Source organism: Lygodium microphyllum, chromosome 2 (assembly GCF_053477565.2).
Source record: "Lygodium microphyllum isolate KBCC chromosome 2, Lygodium_microphyllum_v1.1.10, whole genome shotgun sequence".
Classification (NCBI taxonomy): Eukaryota; Viridiplantae; Streptophyta; class Polypodiopsida; order Schizaeales; family Lygodiaceae; genus Lygodium; species Lygodium microphyllum.
Window position 1 is genome coordinate 42,589,136 of NC_141136.1, and position 15,176 is coordinate 42,604,311.

The 15,176-nt window shown below is 42.3% G+C and overlaps 1 protein-coding gene across 26 annotated transcripts in view; it reads right to left on the minus strand.

Annotated features, from left to right (window-relative positions):
- LOC148039668 (uncharacterized) overlaps positions 1-15,176 on the minus strand; it is a 63,840-nt gene that overhangs the window by 26,703 nt on the left and 21,961 nt on the right. For 25 of the 26 annotated variants that reach the window (XM_087692839.1, XM_087692688.1, XM_087692681.1 and 22 more), the window contains one exon: positions 9,461-9,564. Coding sequence is in view for 10 of the 26 variants with exons in the window: in XM_087692780.1 (XP_087548906.1) it covers positions 9,461-9,564 (104 nt within the window). In the remaining 16 variants the exon portion in view is untranslated. Of the gene's footprint in view, positions 1-9,460; positions 9,565-15,176 lie in introns of those variants that run through there. The other variant, XM_087692657.1, reaches the window with a different exon arrangement.

A 15,176-nucleotide genomic window follows, 5' to 3' on the forward strand; every position in this document is an offset into this window, starting at 1 on the left:
GGCACCTATCTCTATCAAGTTGTTGTCAATGATGTATTCATCTTGCTTGGATATGTATTAGGCTTCCTTACACTTGCTCAGTAATTTGTGTATCTCGCAATTCTCTTCCGTTATCTTGCGTACTATATGCATGACAATTATGCCTATTGGATGTATCCCACTCTAACACATTGAGTTTGACAATTCTCAATACTGTTTGCATGCTTAGTGATTACTAGTGGTTTGTTTATACCCTACTTCTTGTAGGATACCTAGCAGTTACAAATTGGATTCTATCAGTTGATTGCTCACACTTGGCTTTGGATCAGCTGCTGTTATTATTTTCAGCTTGCGGTAATTGCACGTTTATGCATCATTTATGAGAGAAAATCCCTGTTGACAAACCACTTCTTTAGTTTACACACTTGATTTAGGGTTTCACACTGACAGCCCCAAAAAGGACTGTTGTCCACATTTTGGCCACTTTTTCACTGGGTGCCCACACAGTAGTGTGCCACCCTAGACAGCTTATCCCTATAAATAGGCAGTCGTTTTAGTCACTCCACCACCTCTCTCTTCAATCATTCTTCACCACCACTTCCCTTCTCTCACCAACCCCTTCCACTGCCCTCACACCCTTTAGGAGGACATTACGGTTCATGGCTCGTGGCTGCCTTCACCTTTCCTCTTCTTCTTAAGGGACCCTATTCCAACATTAGGCATTGAGTTTGAAGCATTTTCCACCTAGCGTCACCACTATATGCTTGGCATAAGCACCCTTCTCCTTCAGGCTCCCCCTCCACCTGCGTTTTTCAATCTAGAGGCCTTCCTCCTACGTGGCGTCATCATCTCCACCTTGGCGTCAGCATCCTATCCTTTGGAGACAGTCTCCATCACTGAGCGTTAGTGATTTAATTGCTCGTCTATCATAGAGGCTGTTGGGACTTGTGTTTTGGCTCCTCCATCAACCAGTGTCACTCCTTTGTCACAAAGGTTGTTGGGTCATCTGGCATTATCATTATTCACATGGCATCAACGTCTGGGCTGCTCTCCCTGCGTTTAACAACTCCGATACTCTGGGATTTGCGTTTTGCTGCCCAGGTCACTCCCTCGCATCAGAGGACTGCGGTTCGCTTCCTCAACAGCTTGTGATCATCTTCCGCATCTCCGACAACATTAGAGAACTGCAGTCCACTCCCTCAACAGCTATCCTTCACCTTTCAAGGATTACTTTAATAGCCCATTGCCCAAAGGACTCCATTTTGCTCCCTTGATTATGCAAATTCCCATAGATGTTGCTGCCTCATTCAAACAAGATAGTGCAGTTATCTACTGAGCTTCAGCTCCGCTATATCAGCTTTTCTTCTCATAGCATAGTTCAATGCTCCATCACCATGTTCTTGTGTTTCTAAATTTCTCCTCTCTCTCTGTGTTTGCTGTACACACACTATGTTACTCCTTGCAAATCCTACTGTCTATCTGTACCATTGCTTATTTTTGACATGGTATTAGAGCATACCTGTTATTTTTGACATGGTATGAGAGTACAAGAGCTCAAAGAGCTAAAGACCCTGTTCATCAAAGAAGGCACAGACAAGTTGCGGATTCGGCATCATCTACTGATTTCCCCCTTCATTTTCGTTGCATCACCAAGAGATAGAGATACCTTTCTCTTCCTCTCCCACCCACCCTTCCATTTATAAGCTCGCACTCTAGTGCTATGACTTCTCCACAAGCTGATGGACAAAACCCCGATCCTCCTCTTCTGGCATCATCGAAACCCCCATTGATGCTTGCTGCCATGGACCTTTGCTCCCTACCCTCTAGAGTATATGCCTCTACCCCCAAGCACTCATTGTGCCACCTCTCCCCTCTAGGCCACAAAGTTTATTTTGCATCAGCTTTCAAATTTTTATGCTCAAGGCAATAAGACGCATCCAATACGCACCAAGTCCTTTTGAGCCATAGGAGAATCAATTGGTATCATGGCCTCCTCGTGACCGCCACAATGCACTAGAAAGGTTGCTTCTTCTTTTTCTAGGGTTTCAGGAATGCCACCTCAACAACCCGTAGTTCTGCAATCCACTCCCCCCCAGAGACGGTGATTGTTGGATACCATCCCCTTGGCAGTCCGCTCCTTCAAGAGGGAGTGGTTATTCAATCCCTTCAATTGCTTCGGCTCTGCAATCCGCTCCACTAAGAGACTGACTATTGCGCACCCTTGGCTCCGCATGAGCCTCTCCTTTTCCCACCCTCGACTACTCACGTTCGAGAGGCCACCTTTGGGTGTTCAACCTCCTAGATACCTTCTTCAGCGTGATCGACGGCACTTCCTTCGTCATCAGATGATTCGAAGTCCATGATCCATGATTTTTTAGATTGCCTCTCTCTCGTAGAGGGGGATCTACTCTCTTTGCCCTTAGAGGGGGATTCTACTTGTTCACCTTTAAAAGGGGGCCCTACATCTCCACTCTCTGGCAGGGAACCTACTCATCTTAAAGTTCATCATCCTCCATTTACTCTTTGGGGATGGCTGTCTTCAAGCAATCGTTTCTCCTATTCATACCTAGGATCTTCAGAGACCGTCTGGATCGAAGCCTTGGAGATCTAGCCGCAACTTGGTGACAAGACCTTTAAATTCCTTCCAACATGGAGTCACAGAGCTAGTGGCTTCTCTCCTGAGGTGGAGTCAGATTCTACAATTAATCCCATCTACTGTTCCTAACTACATGTTACCTTTCAAGTGGAAATCTTGGATCTTCGAGATCCTTATCTTCTTCATCGTATATCTCTTCGCTCCTCTTTCTTTCTCCCTTTTTGGGCCTGAGAGGGGATGTTGACAAACCACTTCTTCAGTTTACACACTTCATTTAGGGTTTCACACTAACAGCCCCAAAAAGGACTGGTGTCCACATTTTGGCCACTTTTTCATTGGGTGCCCACACAATGGTGCGCTACCCTAGACAGCCTATGCCTATAAATAGACAATCACTTTAGTCATTCTTCACCACCTCTCTCTTCAATCATTCTTCACCACCAGTTCCCTTCTCTCATCAACCCCTTCCATTGCCCTCACACCCGTTCAAGAGGACATTAAAGTTCGTGGCTCGTAGTTGCCTTTACCCTTCCTCTTTTGCTTCAGGCGCCCTTTTCCATCATTAGGCATTGTGTTTGGAGCATCTTCCACCTGGCATCACCATCATCTGCTAGGCATCAGCACCCTTCTCCTTCAAGCTCCACCTTCACCTGCGTTTTTCAATCTGGAGGCCTTCTTGCGTGGTGTCATCATCTCCACCTTGGTGTTAGCATCCTCGCCTCTAGCAACAATCTCCATCATCGAGCGTCAGTGATTTCATTACTCGTCTATCACAAGGGCTACAAGGATCTGCATTTTGGCTCCTCCTCCATTACTTGGCGTCACTCCTCTGTCACTGAGGCTACTAGGATCTACGTTTTTGTAGCCCGATTCATCCTCCATCATCTAGTATCATCATTATTCACATGGCATCAGCATCTAGGCTACTCTCCCTGCGTTTGACAACTCCGACACTCTGGGATTTGCATTTTGCTGCCTAGGTCACTCCCTGGCAACAAAGGACTGCGATTCACTCCCTCAACAGTTGGTGATCATCTTCCACATCTCCGACACCATCAAAGGACTACGGTTCACTCCCTCAACAGCTATCCTTCACCTTCCAGTGATTACTTCGGTAGCCCACTGCACAAAGGACTACATTTCGCTCCCTTCACTGTGTAGATTCCCACAGGTACTGCCGCCTGATTCAAACAGGACAGTGCAATTATCTTGTGAGATTCAGCTCCGTTGTATCAGCTTTTCTTCTCATAGCATGATCCAATGCTCCATCACTGTGTTCTTATGTTTATGAGTTTCTCTTCTCTCTTTATGTTTGCCATACACACTCTATGTTACTCCCCGCAAACCCTACTATCCATCTGCACCGTCGCTTATTTTTGACATGGTATCAGAGCATACCTGTTATTTTTTACAATGCCTTGACTTGACCGTCATTCTTTGACAATTAGTGGACAGCCCTACTCTTTGCAAGTTTTCCTTTGTTAGACATTGTCTTGGTTGTGCTTTCATTTACTGCATTATGGCTGGTGGGTTGAATGACAGTGCTATCATCAACATTGACGAGTTGGATGGCATCAACTACAGCTATTGGAAGGCACAAATTTGGCAAATTCTAGTGCAGAAATTGCACATTAAGCCATTGAGACATAAAGGTGTCAAGCCTAAATGCATTGATGCAGAAGATTAGACTGAACAAGATGAGTTATGTAAATCTACAATCATTTTATCACTCTCTAAGCAAGTCTACTATAATGTTGTCTCTGACGGTGGCAATTATGGGATAAGATTCGTAATGTCTATAATAAGCAGAGCCCTGCCTCTCAGATGTATTGGCTGAAGCGATTAATGGGCCGTCATATGAAGGAGGGGACTTCCACGTTTGCCCACTTAAATGACTTTCATACTATTCTCAACCACTTATCTTCACAAGGGATTGAATTTCAGGGCAAGTTTCCTTCCTTGTTCTCCCTAGTTACATTGTCTAAGTCATGGGACACATTCCATATTGCTATGTGTGCAAATATGCCTACTATAGGCTAAAATTGGACGATGTAGAGGGTGCACTCTTGAATAAAGAGGTTAACAGAAAGGATGTAGATGCTTCCCGCACCTCTCATGCTTTAAGAGTCAGATGCAATAATGGTAGGAGCACCATCTTGGGAGAGAGACTCAAAAATCACGTGGACAGACACAATAAGTCCTGTGGCCGTAAGTCTGCATTGACTTGTCACTATTATGGGAAGCAAGGTCATATTTGGCCACAGTGCCATAAAATACGTGATAACAATCATAAGGAAAAGGACAAGGGCAAAGTGCAAGAAAAGAATGATGATCCTAGCGAGTCCAGTATCAAGATTGAAGAGATTAAAGTCATATAGACCAATTCTGATGATGACTACATACTTATAGCTTCTTCTCTTGATGTTTCGCAGTTGACTGACGCCTCATCCACCTATGCTCAGTGTTGTTAATCGATTCACAAGCTTCATTTCATGTCACCCCTCATCAAGAGTGGTTCTGCTTCTGCCCGAGCATGACAAGATTTGTCAGATTGGGTAATAGCTTGACATTGGATATTGTTGGTATTAGAGATGTCCAGTGTAGTTTCCTTCAGGTAGTATGTTCACTTTGCTAACGTACACCATGTTCCGGTTTTGACTAACAGCCTCCTTTCAACTAGACAATTGGATGATGCAAGTTATGTTATATCTTTTGATGATTCCTCATAGAAGATTACTCGTGGAAATCTTGTTCTGGCACAAGGTGCCAAGTCTAGCACTCTTTATCTCTTACTTGTATCTAGGTCTCTCAACTATGTTTTGGCATTGGCTGCAATACCACATATATCATTATGGCATCGTCGCCTTGGGCACATGTCATTAAAAGAAATGAAAATGCTTACTCATTTGCAGTATCTTCCGTCCCTTGACTATAAGTGTTTTGATTCTTGATATAGGCTAAAATACCTACAATCTAATAATAGGAGCAAGTATGTATCTAAAGCCTTTGAACAATTTTGTGACGAGAGGGGTATTAAGCGTCAGTTGACCACCTCGTACATCCCACCCCGAAATGGTATAGCTAAGCGCATGAATAGGACAACCATCATATTGTTTTCCATAAGAAGAAAATACATAAGTAATCTGAGTAGGTCGTTTGAGGTACGCAGAGTGATATTTCAAGAGAAGCCTCCTATTATTGTACACCCAGCTAGACAACCTATAACATCTGATGCTCCGATGGCCCAAGACCATGAAGTTAGACAGGAGGTACAAGCTGCACAGCCCGTTTTGCAACGGTCTACTAGAGATAGATGTCAACTTGAGCGGTTTATACCCTCTTATGGATTACGTTATGGTAACAAATGCTGGTGAACATCTTATCTATGATGAGGCCATGCACAAAGCTGATAGTTACTCTTAGGAGAGGGCCATGTAATAAGAGTATCACTCCCTGCAAAAAAACCATACATGGGATTTGGTTCCTTTGCCCACTGGAAAGTATACTTTACCATGCAAGTGAGTGCACAAGTTGAAAAGTACCCCTCAACATCCCAAGCCAGCCTATAAGGCCAAATTGGTTGCTAAGGGTTTTAAGCAAGAGCGTGGTGTTGACTTCGATGAAGTCTTCTCTCCTATAGTCAAGATAACTACCCTACGCTTGGTATTGGCTTTGGTTGTGCAGCTAGATCGAGATCTCTATCAAATGGATGTCAATACTGCTTTTTTACATGGGGACTTGCATGATGAGATTTATATGCAACAACCTAAAGGCTTTGAGGAAAAAGGTAGGAAATACCTAGAGTGCAAGTTGAGAAAGAGTCTTTATGGCCTTAAGTAGGCACCTAAGGAATGGTACCACAAGTTTGATGCTTTCATGCATTCACAAAGATATACCCGTAGTGATATGGATCCGTATTTATACACGAAGAAGGCCCGCAATAGCAACCTTATGATTTTGGTACTCTATTTGGATGATATATTGAGTGCTAGGAGTGCTCGTGATAAGCTAGGTGCTTTTAAATGTCAGCTCAAGAAGAGCTTTGAGATTAAGAACATAGGGCAGGCCTCACATATTCTTGGGATGTGCATCACGCATGATCGCTCTAAAGGGCTCCTTTACTTGTTCCAAGAGTATATCTAAAAGGTCCTTGAGTGATTTCATATGCAAGATGTTAAGCCTATTGGCTATCCTTTACCTTCTAAAGTGAAGGTTAGTCATACCAATTATTTGTAGTCTGATGAACGGAAGGCCAAGATGGCCAAGATCCCTTCTGCATCCACACTGGGCAGTTTGATGTATCCCATGATAGCCTCTCGTCCTAACATAGAATTTGCACTAGGAGTTGCGGCATGCTATGTGGCTATCCCTAGCAAGCAACATTGGGATGTTGTAAAGGCTATCATGAGATACTTTAAGGACACTACAAATATGTGCATATGTTATGGTGGCCAAGATACAAGAGTCGTGGGCTACACTGACTTTGATTATGCAAGATATGCAGACAATAGAAAGTCCACCTTTGGCTATGTCTCCACCTTTGCTGGAGATGTTTCTTGGATATCCAAGGTGCAGAAATACATGGCCCTATCCACTACACAGGCAGAGTATGTGGCAGCCACAGAGGCTTACAAGGAGGCTCTCTAATTAAGCCGTCTAGTGGCAAACCTTGGTATTACTCATGTCGTTCCTACACTATATTCGGATTCTATAAGTGCTATTCAATTGGCCAAGAATCCAATCTTCTATGAGAAGACAAAGCACATTGAGATGTGTTATCACTTTATATACAAGGTCGCTTAGGACAAGTCCATTGAGCTTGTTAAGATCTCAGCTGACCAAAATTATATAGATCTACTCACTAAAAGTCTCTCAACGGAGCATTTTGCCTTCCTTAGGAAGCTAATGGGCGTTGGACGAGGTGACATCTTTCCTCGTCCTGTTGTACTTTATGTACATTTGTACTTTGTCACCCTTTTTCTTGTTCTCTCCTCACTAGGGACACATTCGCCTTTAAGTGAGAGGTTGTTAGGGGTGGGGATAAAGACGAATGTGCCTACGCCACCCATGTATTACTACACTCACAGTACCCACATACCTGTACACTACAAGTGGTAGGCCCATACACCTGTACACTGCAAGTAGCAAGCACCCATCACTGTCACTTTATTATTTTTTCTTTTAGTGACATTTAAATAAGGGAAGACCGATCACACATTGTGATTGTTGAAGTTCCCACATCTTAAGTCTCTCTCTCTTGCTCCCTTACTCCATCCACCATAGCTCAATTCTCCATTGCTTCCGCTTGCTCATGCTCTCACTCGAGCTTCTCCCTTCAATCGGCTATATGGCTCTACATACCTAATGAAGTGTCAAAGATAATTGCGTTCCTCGTGGTCCATATATGCCAACAACCCCAAAAGCGCAAGAAAAAAAAGAGCACTTTCATATCCGCTTGCACGAGGTCCATAAACTTGGGATGTCCAAGGACCCAATCTTGTGGAAGCATCAATAGCCCAACCACTCATAACCAAATGGCCAATAGTAATGACCACATCTTTCTCGCAATCCGACAAGTAAGGAACCAATGGTGGAGGATTTCTATTGACGTCTCACAAAGAAAGCAATAGGCATTAAAAATCCTTTGCTTGGAGAGTGTCAAGGCAAGGAAAAGTGCACCAATCAACATTTGCCAAATGAAAACCTTGGATCGAAAAGGTATTTTGTTAAGCCAACCTATCATCACCACAAATTTCCATCACGCTTGGCCTTTCTGGAGACCCCATGTGGTATTGACTTTCTACACAAGCCAATCCTTATCATGAATAAGCAAATGATATATTTGATTCGCGAAAGCACAACCCAAAAGGAGCCTATCATTAATCAACCAAACCTGCCAAGGGGCCTCTTAGTCCAAAGAGGAGAGAGGCTACATGGCCTGTAAGAGGTGGTGATGGCATTCCACAAATTGCGATAACCTTGGGGGACATGAAAGTAGCATCAAGCCAATCTAAAGGATATAATAGCCCCGCAAATAGGTAGAAGAGCATTAGCAACAGTGACAAGTCCTAGGCGTGCCATCCTATTCAATATCGGCCTTTGTTTCTCTTTGACTTGCCAAGAGAGCAACTTCGAAACCGCCAACACTTCCACTCTCTCGAAGTTAACCCTCTCTCTCTCTCTCTCTCTCTCTCTCTCTCTCTCTCTCTCTCTCTCTCTCTCTCTCTCTCTCTCTCTCTCTCTCTCTCTCCATATATGTATATGTATATATCACATATATAGAAATAGACATGGACACATACACACACGTGTGTGTGTGTGTGTGTGCGCGCGCGCATGCATGTGTGCATGTGAACAAGGCAAGCAGTGACCAATGCTTCACAGCATCATCCACTAGTTCACACACCCCTCCCCCCAACAAACTCATGGTATGCATCACTTCAGTTCACTCTCCACTACATTTAATTATCACTAAGCATTGACACAAAGTCACACACATTCTTTTTGAAACTAGAAATCCAAATTCTTTTGCCTCTAAAAATGTCCTCTAGTAACTACTTGTGTAACCCTTCAAAAAGGAGAAAATGATACCATCCATACTTTTGCCTAAAACTAGTGCCAAAGTTTAATCGGTACACATTTAACTTTCAAATAAATCCCAAAACATTTAATGTAATGTATGCTTAGGTGGTAAATGACCTCATTTCACACAATTTACAAAAAGCATAAGATTCACAAATCTGAAATAAACACTTGAACATTTCAGTCTTGGACAACTGACAACCAATTGGCCCTGACAACTAGCACTTGTTTAACAATAATCCTAGCTCGAAGACCTGCCTTTATGACGCAATAAGGCCTATGGAGAAAGCATTAAGACCTTACCTTTGGCCAATGAAGCTGAAGAGCCGAACCTTCTTGAATCTACATCTTCCACAGCACCAAGCACAATCTTCTTATGTGCACACTTTCTTGGCAGCGGTTTCATCCTGCACATTGAAACCACATAAAAGCAAAGAGCACACTCTTTAAGAGGTTTAAAGCTATGCCATAATATTAATTATTAGGGTGCATTGATATAAATTGCTTCCCTACAAAGATTACATCACAACATGACATCAATTTTTAGCACACCCTCCCCCAAAGATTACTTTCATATATAGATTACTTTACAACATACAAAATGCTCACTCGACTCAAAACAAACGTAGAGAACTAACAAATGCTCACAAATAAACATAGAGAACTAAATATTGCATAGTCACAAGTGAGATGTTGAACTTGAGGATTGCATGGACAATAGCTTCTTTCTGACCCACTTCCCATTCCATGTGAGTACATGGTCACAAGTGACGGCAATTACTTCCTATCCCTCATCCCTTGTCCCCGTTCCGTTTTGTATCACTTGTGACTATGAAATGTTGTTCAAACACTATCTTCTTTGCACTACATCTTCACATATACATACAAAGTGAAAGGTGAAAGATGTTTCACTAATGAAACATTTCAATATGCAACATTTTGTATATTTGTTTCCAAGCAAAAAAATCAAATTTTGATTAAAAACTCGCCGAATTTATGCCTTTCTAATGTGTGATTTTGCCATTTCACGAGGCCTTTCACTTAGGACCTACCAAAGGGTGAAACATTTCATGCTGAAATGCAACATTTTGGATGTGAAACATTTCAGTGGTGAAATATTTCGTGGTTACCTATACAAGCATGCACACCTGCACACATGTGCATGCACACACACATATACTGCATACACACACCAAAGAGTGCTCCTTTAGAGAAAGTTGAAACAAAGCAAGCAATGACCAATGCATCACAACATTATAATTCACACACATCCCCCCTCCCAAAAATAAAAACAAACTCATGACATGCATCACTTTAGTTCACTCTCCGTGACATGTAATCATCACTTAGCATTCAAACAAAGTCACACTTTTTCTTTCGAAACTAAAAATCTAAATTCTTTGGCCTCTAAAAAAGTTCGTTTATGACTACTTGTGTAACCCTTCAAAAAGGAGAAAATGGTACCTCCAAATCATGCTCTCTCCCAAAACTAGCGCCTAAATTTACATTGATGCACTACTTTAACATTCAAGTTTCAGATAAATTCAGCATATTTAATGTAATACGCACTTGTGTCAGCTTAAGAAAAGAGGAAATGCTTGTCACCAATTGTGGCTGCCTGAAACCAGCCTTTCTTCTAGGATGGGGTGATAAACAACCTTATTTCACACCGTTTACAGTAAGCATAAAATTCACAAATCTGAAATAAACACTTTAGCACTTAAGTATTGGATAGTTGACACCCGATTGGCCCCAACAATTGGAGCCCCTTGAAGTATTTCTTTAACTTGTATTGCTCCAACCTGTAGTACATGGAGATTCACACTGATCCCTCTACAAACTTCTATACATCAACCTGTCACCAATGACCAGCAACATCAAGATTCAATTTGATCCTTGATTTGGCTAAAATTTGCGCACAGATTGAATCAAGATAACTTACACGAGGCCAAATTAAATCTAGATGGGCATTCCCTTCAGATTAACTGCAAATTCTTCTGTTATAGCTGCTGCTGTGATCATCATGTCTCTTAAATTAACGGGGATGGTCTCCATGGTGGCTGGGAAACCCTAAATTCAGTAAAAATTTTGGGTTTTTACAGCAAATGCATTATTGTGCATCTCCAATCTGCCATGACTGCTGAGAATTTGTGTGTGCATGCGTGCGTGTGCACGCGTGCGTGTGTGTGTGTGTGTGTGTGTGTGAGAGAGAGAGAGAGAGAGAGAGAGAGAGATTAATGTCCTCTTAAGGCCAAAATTGGCCTATGAGACAAAATCATGTACAATGTCAATCATCACTCGACATCAAAATGTGATGTGCTGGAAGTGAGATATGGTAAAAGAAGATAAGGCGATACACAAGACCAAATAGTGCTCGTATAGGGGTACAATGGGAGGATGAGATAGTACATGTCTAGTTGTGTGGCTAAATGATACTCGTATATCTAGTTCCACCCAATCAAGATTGGTGGATAGAGTATGTCATACATTCCAAATGAAACTGTACGAGGGTAGCATCTGGGTTGGGTCCTCAACTCTGTCAATTGCTGCTCATGTCATTGGCAAATCTCCCTCGTCACTCTCTAATGTAGTATCTATGTTTGGTACCCTATATCCGTGGGCAGGGTGCTACTCTAATCTCCTCATCTCTTTGTACTATCACCCCTCTGTGTAGGTGCCGTGTGGGTGGTAACTGTCTGGAAGAAATTGGTAAGCTATGACTAACACCCCCCTCTCTATGTAGTGCCAACTTGTAGTATTAATGTGTGGAGCCTCTGAATCTCAACTAGAAACTAGCCCACATGGCATTGGTGGGGAGACTCCATAACTACTCTAAGCGAGGTGTCTCCTTCAAATAGAGTGGGTTATCTAGCTCGAACTATACTATAGGCTTTGCTACTGAGCTAAAAATACATTAGCCTAACTTAAACAGTCCCAAAACATGCTAAATTAATGAAGAAAACCTCTTATTTTAAAAAGAAACACGATCCTAGAGAGTTACTGTGTCCCACATGCAAAACCCTAATTTGGGTACCCCAAACTTTCTATAAATATGCATGCAACCCACCACTCTCCCTTAATCTCGTTTTTGCAGGTTTTCGAAGCTATAGCTCAACTGCCCACACCCCGTTCATGGAGGACATCATGGTCAGAGCTTCCACCAACCACCCGCTACCATCTGGCACCTGATTTCAGCCTTCTTCACATGTTTGTTGTTGTCACCAAGTCCCAAGAGTTGTCGCCTACAATTGGGTATTATCACCTACCTATTGGTAGCTATCGCCATCGTCTTCTCTCTCCTCAAAATGCTACGTTTTGGTTTTCTATCTGCTGCCCTGACATTCTCTTATCTCTGTCTGTTGCGTTTGCACCTAGCAGCTATTGTGCAAATGTTCTCTCTCCTCAGATACCTGTGTTTTTAGTCTCTCTCTCTCTTGCACTGTCGTCTGTATCAAATCCAATCTTCCTTGGCTGCATTTGCTAGTGTTCGACACTCGGAGGCTACCTTTGCTACGATTCGAGATCCATTCGAAGTATGACACACTCTACAACTCATAACCTTTGCCTTGATCCCAGAGATACAAGAGTTCAAGGTTCAGTATTCATTGCATAGTGTGTTTGCTACATGAGCACTGTATATTCTTTATTCATTCACTTTATTATTCATTGTATTAACTATCACTGAGTTACGCTAATTGTGTTCTGAGCTTATTAGTTTGTGCTTTGTCATACGATTGGTTTATGCTTTTTGCATTTAGAGCATTTTCTTCACATGGTATCAGAGCTAGGTACTCTTTGAGAAACCTTGACTTTTGATCAAAAGCTCATTCACAAAAGCAGAAACAACAGGGTCAAATGACTTCGAACACATTCACAACATCACTCCAATCACCACAGCCAAACATGGACAGAAACAATCAAGAGTGGGCCTCCCAGCTTGCTATTGCCCAATCCGACATGGGCATAGAACCATCGGACTACCATGAAGTCCACAGACCATATCAAATTTTTGCCACCAAGTATGATCTCATCCTTATGCATAGGACTCAGCAAAAGGTTGAAGGTAAGCTTGAGTTTTCGCCTTTAGATTCAGTTCACTAAACTAATATCTTACAAGACCTTCGAAATCTCCACTACAAACCGGTCATCCGCAAGTGGAACCTAGCTCGAATTACACATCACTTCCACAGTATATTTTTTCTCCAATGTCAGGTATAAACCCTATTATTTCAAATTCTATGTCAACTGATTATGTATTCTTTGTTGGATTGGGAGATGCTCATCAAGAAGGGACTCTTCAAAACAAGCTTTGGTTTGTGAGTAATGAGGAAGACAAGTATTTCTTCATGAACTCGAAACTAGGTAAGAAGCTAAAAGAACTTGTAACTATTCCTACCCTTCCTTTTCCTTCAAATGATTTTATTTCTCATGGTCAATAGGGAGTAGGTGCATCTTCATCTAGTGCATTTAATGGACAAAAGAAACCTACGATATTTCCCACAACATCTATCACAAATCCATTTGGGCTCCCACCCATCCCTCCCTCATCTTCCATTGCATCTTTCTGCTTCCATTAAGTGCACCTACGTTTCCACAACTACCATGCAAGGACAAAACACATAGAAGTGCACTATCATTTCATTAGAGAAAAAGTCATTGATGAAGAAATTGACTTGGTCCATGTGAAGAGCAATGACCAAGTTGCTGATATCTTTACCAAAGCATTAGGTAAAGATAAGTTTGAGTACTTCAGGAGTGCACTTGGAGTCTTATGTGTGCAAGCTCATTCTGAGCTTGAGGGGGAGTGTTGAGAAATAAGCCAAAGTCTAAGGCATAGTCTAAGCCTTATCATATTGTTGTATGTAAAGTGTCCTTAAGTTTGGGATATCTATCTTTTGAGGATACCATTTTAGTGTGTGGACTGTTTTTGAGATATGGTGGGAGAATATTGAAGAAGAAGAGAATGAAGAAAGCTTGAGCCTCTCCTTGTCTCAACCACCTTTCATTGTACGTCAAGGGGTCCTCCATTAGGCACAGCCTTAAGGACTCCCTTTTTCTCTTATTCAGGCACTGTCGATGTGATAGAAGCTCATCCTCCCACACACAGACTTTCGAGTTTTCCCCCTCCAAGGTATTCGTGGAGTATGGATCGTTTGGTATCACAGTTTACCTCTATGGCATTATGAAACCAGCCTTCCTTCTTGGAATGGGTGGTGATAACCTGATTTAAGAGTTAATTACAGCAATAAATAAATGCACATAAAATGAAATACACACTTTACCATAACATTCTTGGACAGTAGACACCCTGTTGAACCCAAAATTGGCGCCCCTTGCGGTATTTCTTTAGCTTTCATTCAATTGGAAGGAGTACAACTTGAAATTCTTCAATCTCCTCCTGCTAACCAATTGCTCCTGCTGTCATAAATGTCCAGCAAGCCTTTTGGGTCATTTGCCCCTTGTTTCACCCAGGACTTCTTCTCCAATTTGACCCTTGGCTGGCCCTCAAATCAATTCGGGATGGGCTGGCTCTTGAAATCCCTTGATAATCTTCAATTATCAGCTGCTGATTTCAGTCCCTTGAGCCTTCAAGCTCTGGCACCGATTTGGCTGCTAAACCCTAATTTCTGCTGTGAATTAGGGTTTACTGCAGAAATTACAGATCAGCCCACCAAAAATGGCTGAGATCTCCTCCGAATGGCTGAGAATTGCTGAGAATGGCTGAGCATAGGCTGAAGGAGATGAGAGAATGCTGTAGAGAGAGAAAATTTTGAGATTTGTCGCCAAGAACTAATCAAACGGATGTACCAATAACAATAAGAGCATCAGAGACTGTGATCTTCAGGAGAAAGTGCATCAGCAGCAATTGTCAGCTTCCCAAGGTCAAGAATATGCAATCTCCATCACCAAAATGGTCTCCAATGGCTGGGAATTGGCCCCAAAAGCTGGCAGCAACAGTCCAACACCTCTTTCCAACAACTCCAAAATGAAAATTAGCAATTTCCAGCCATTTAATTAA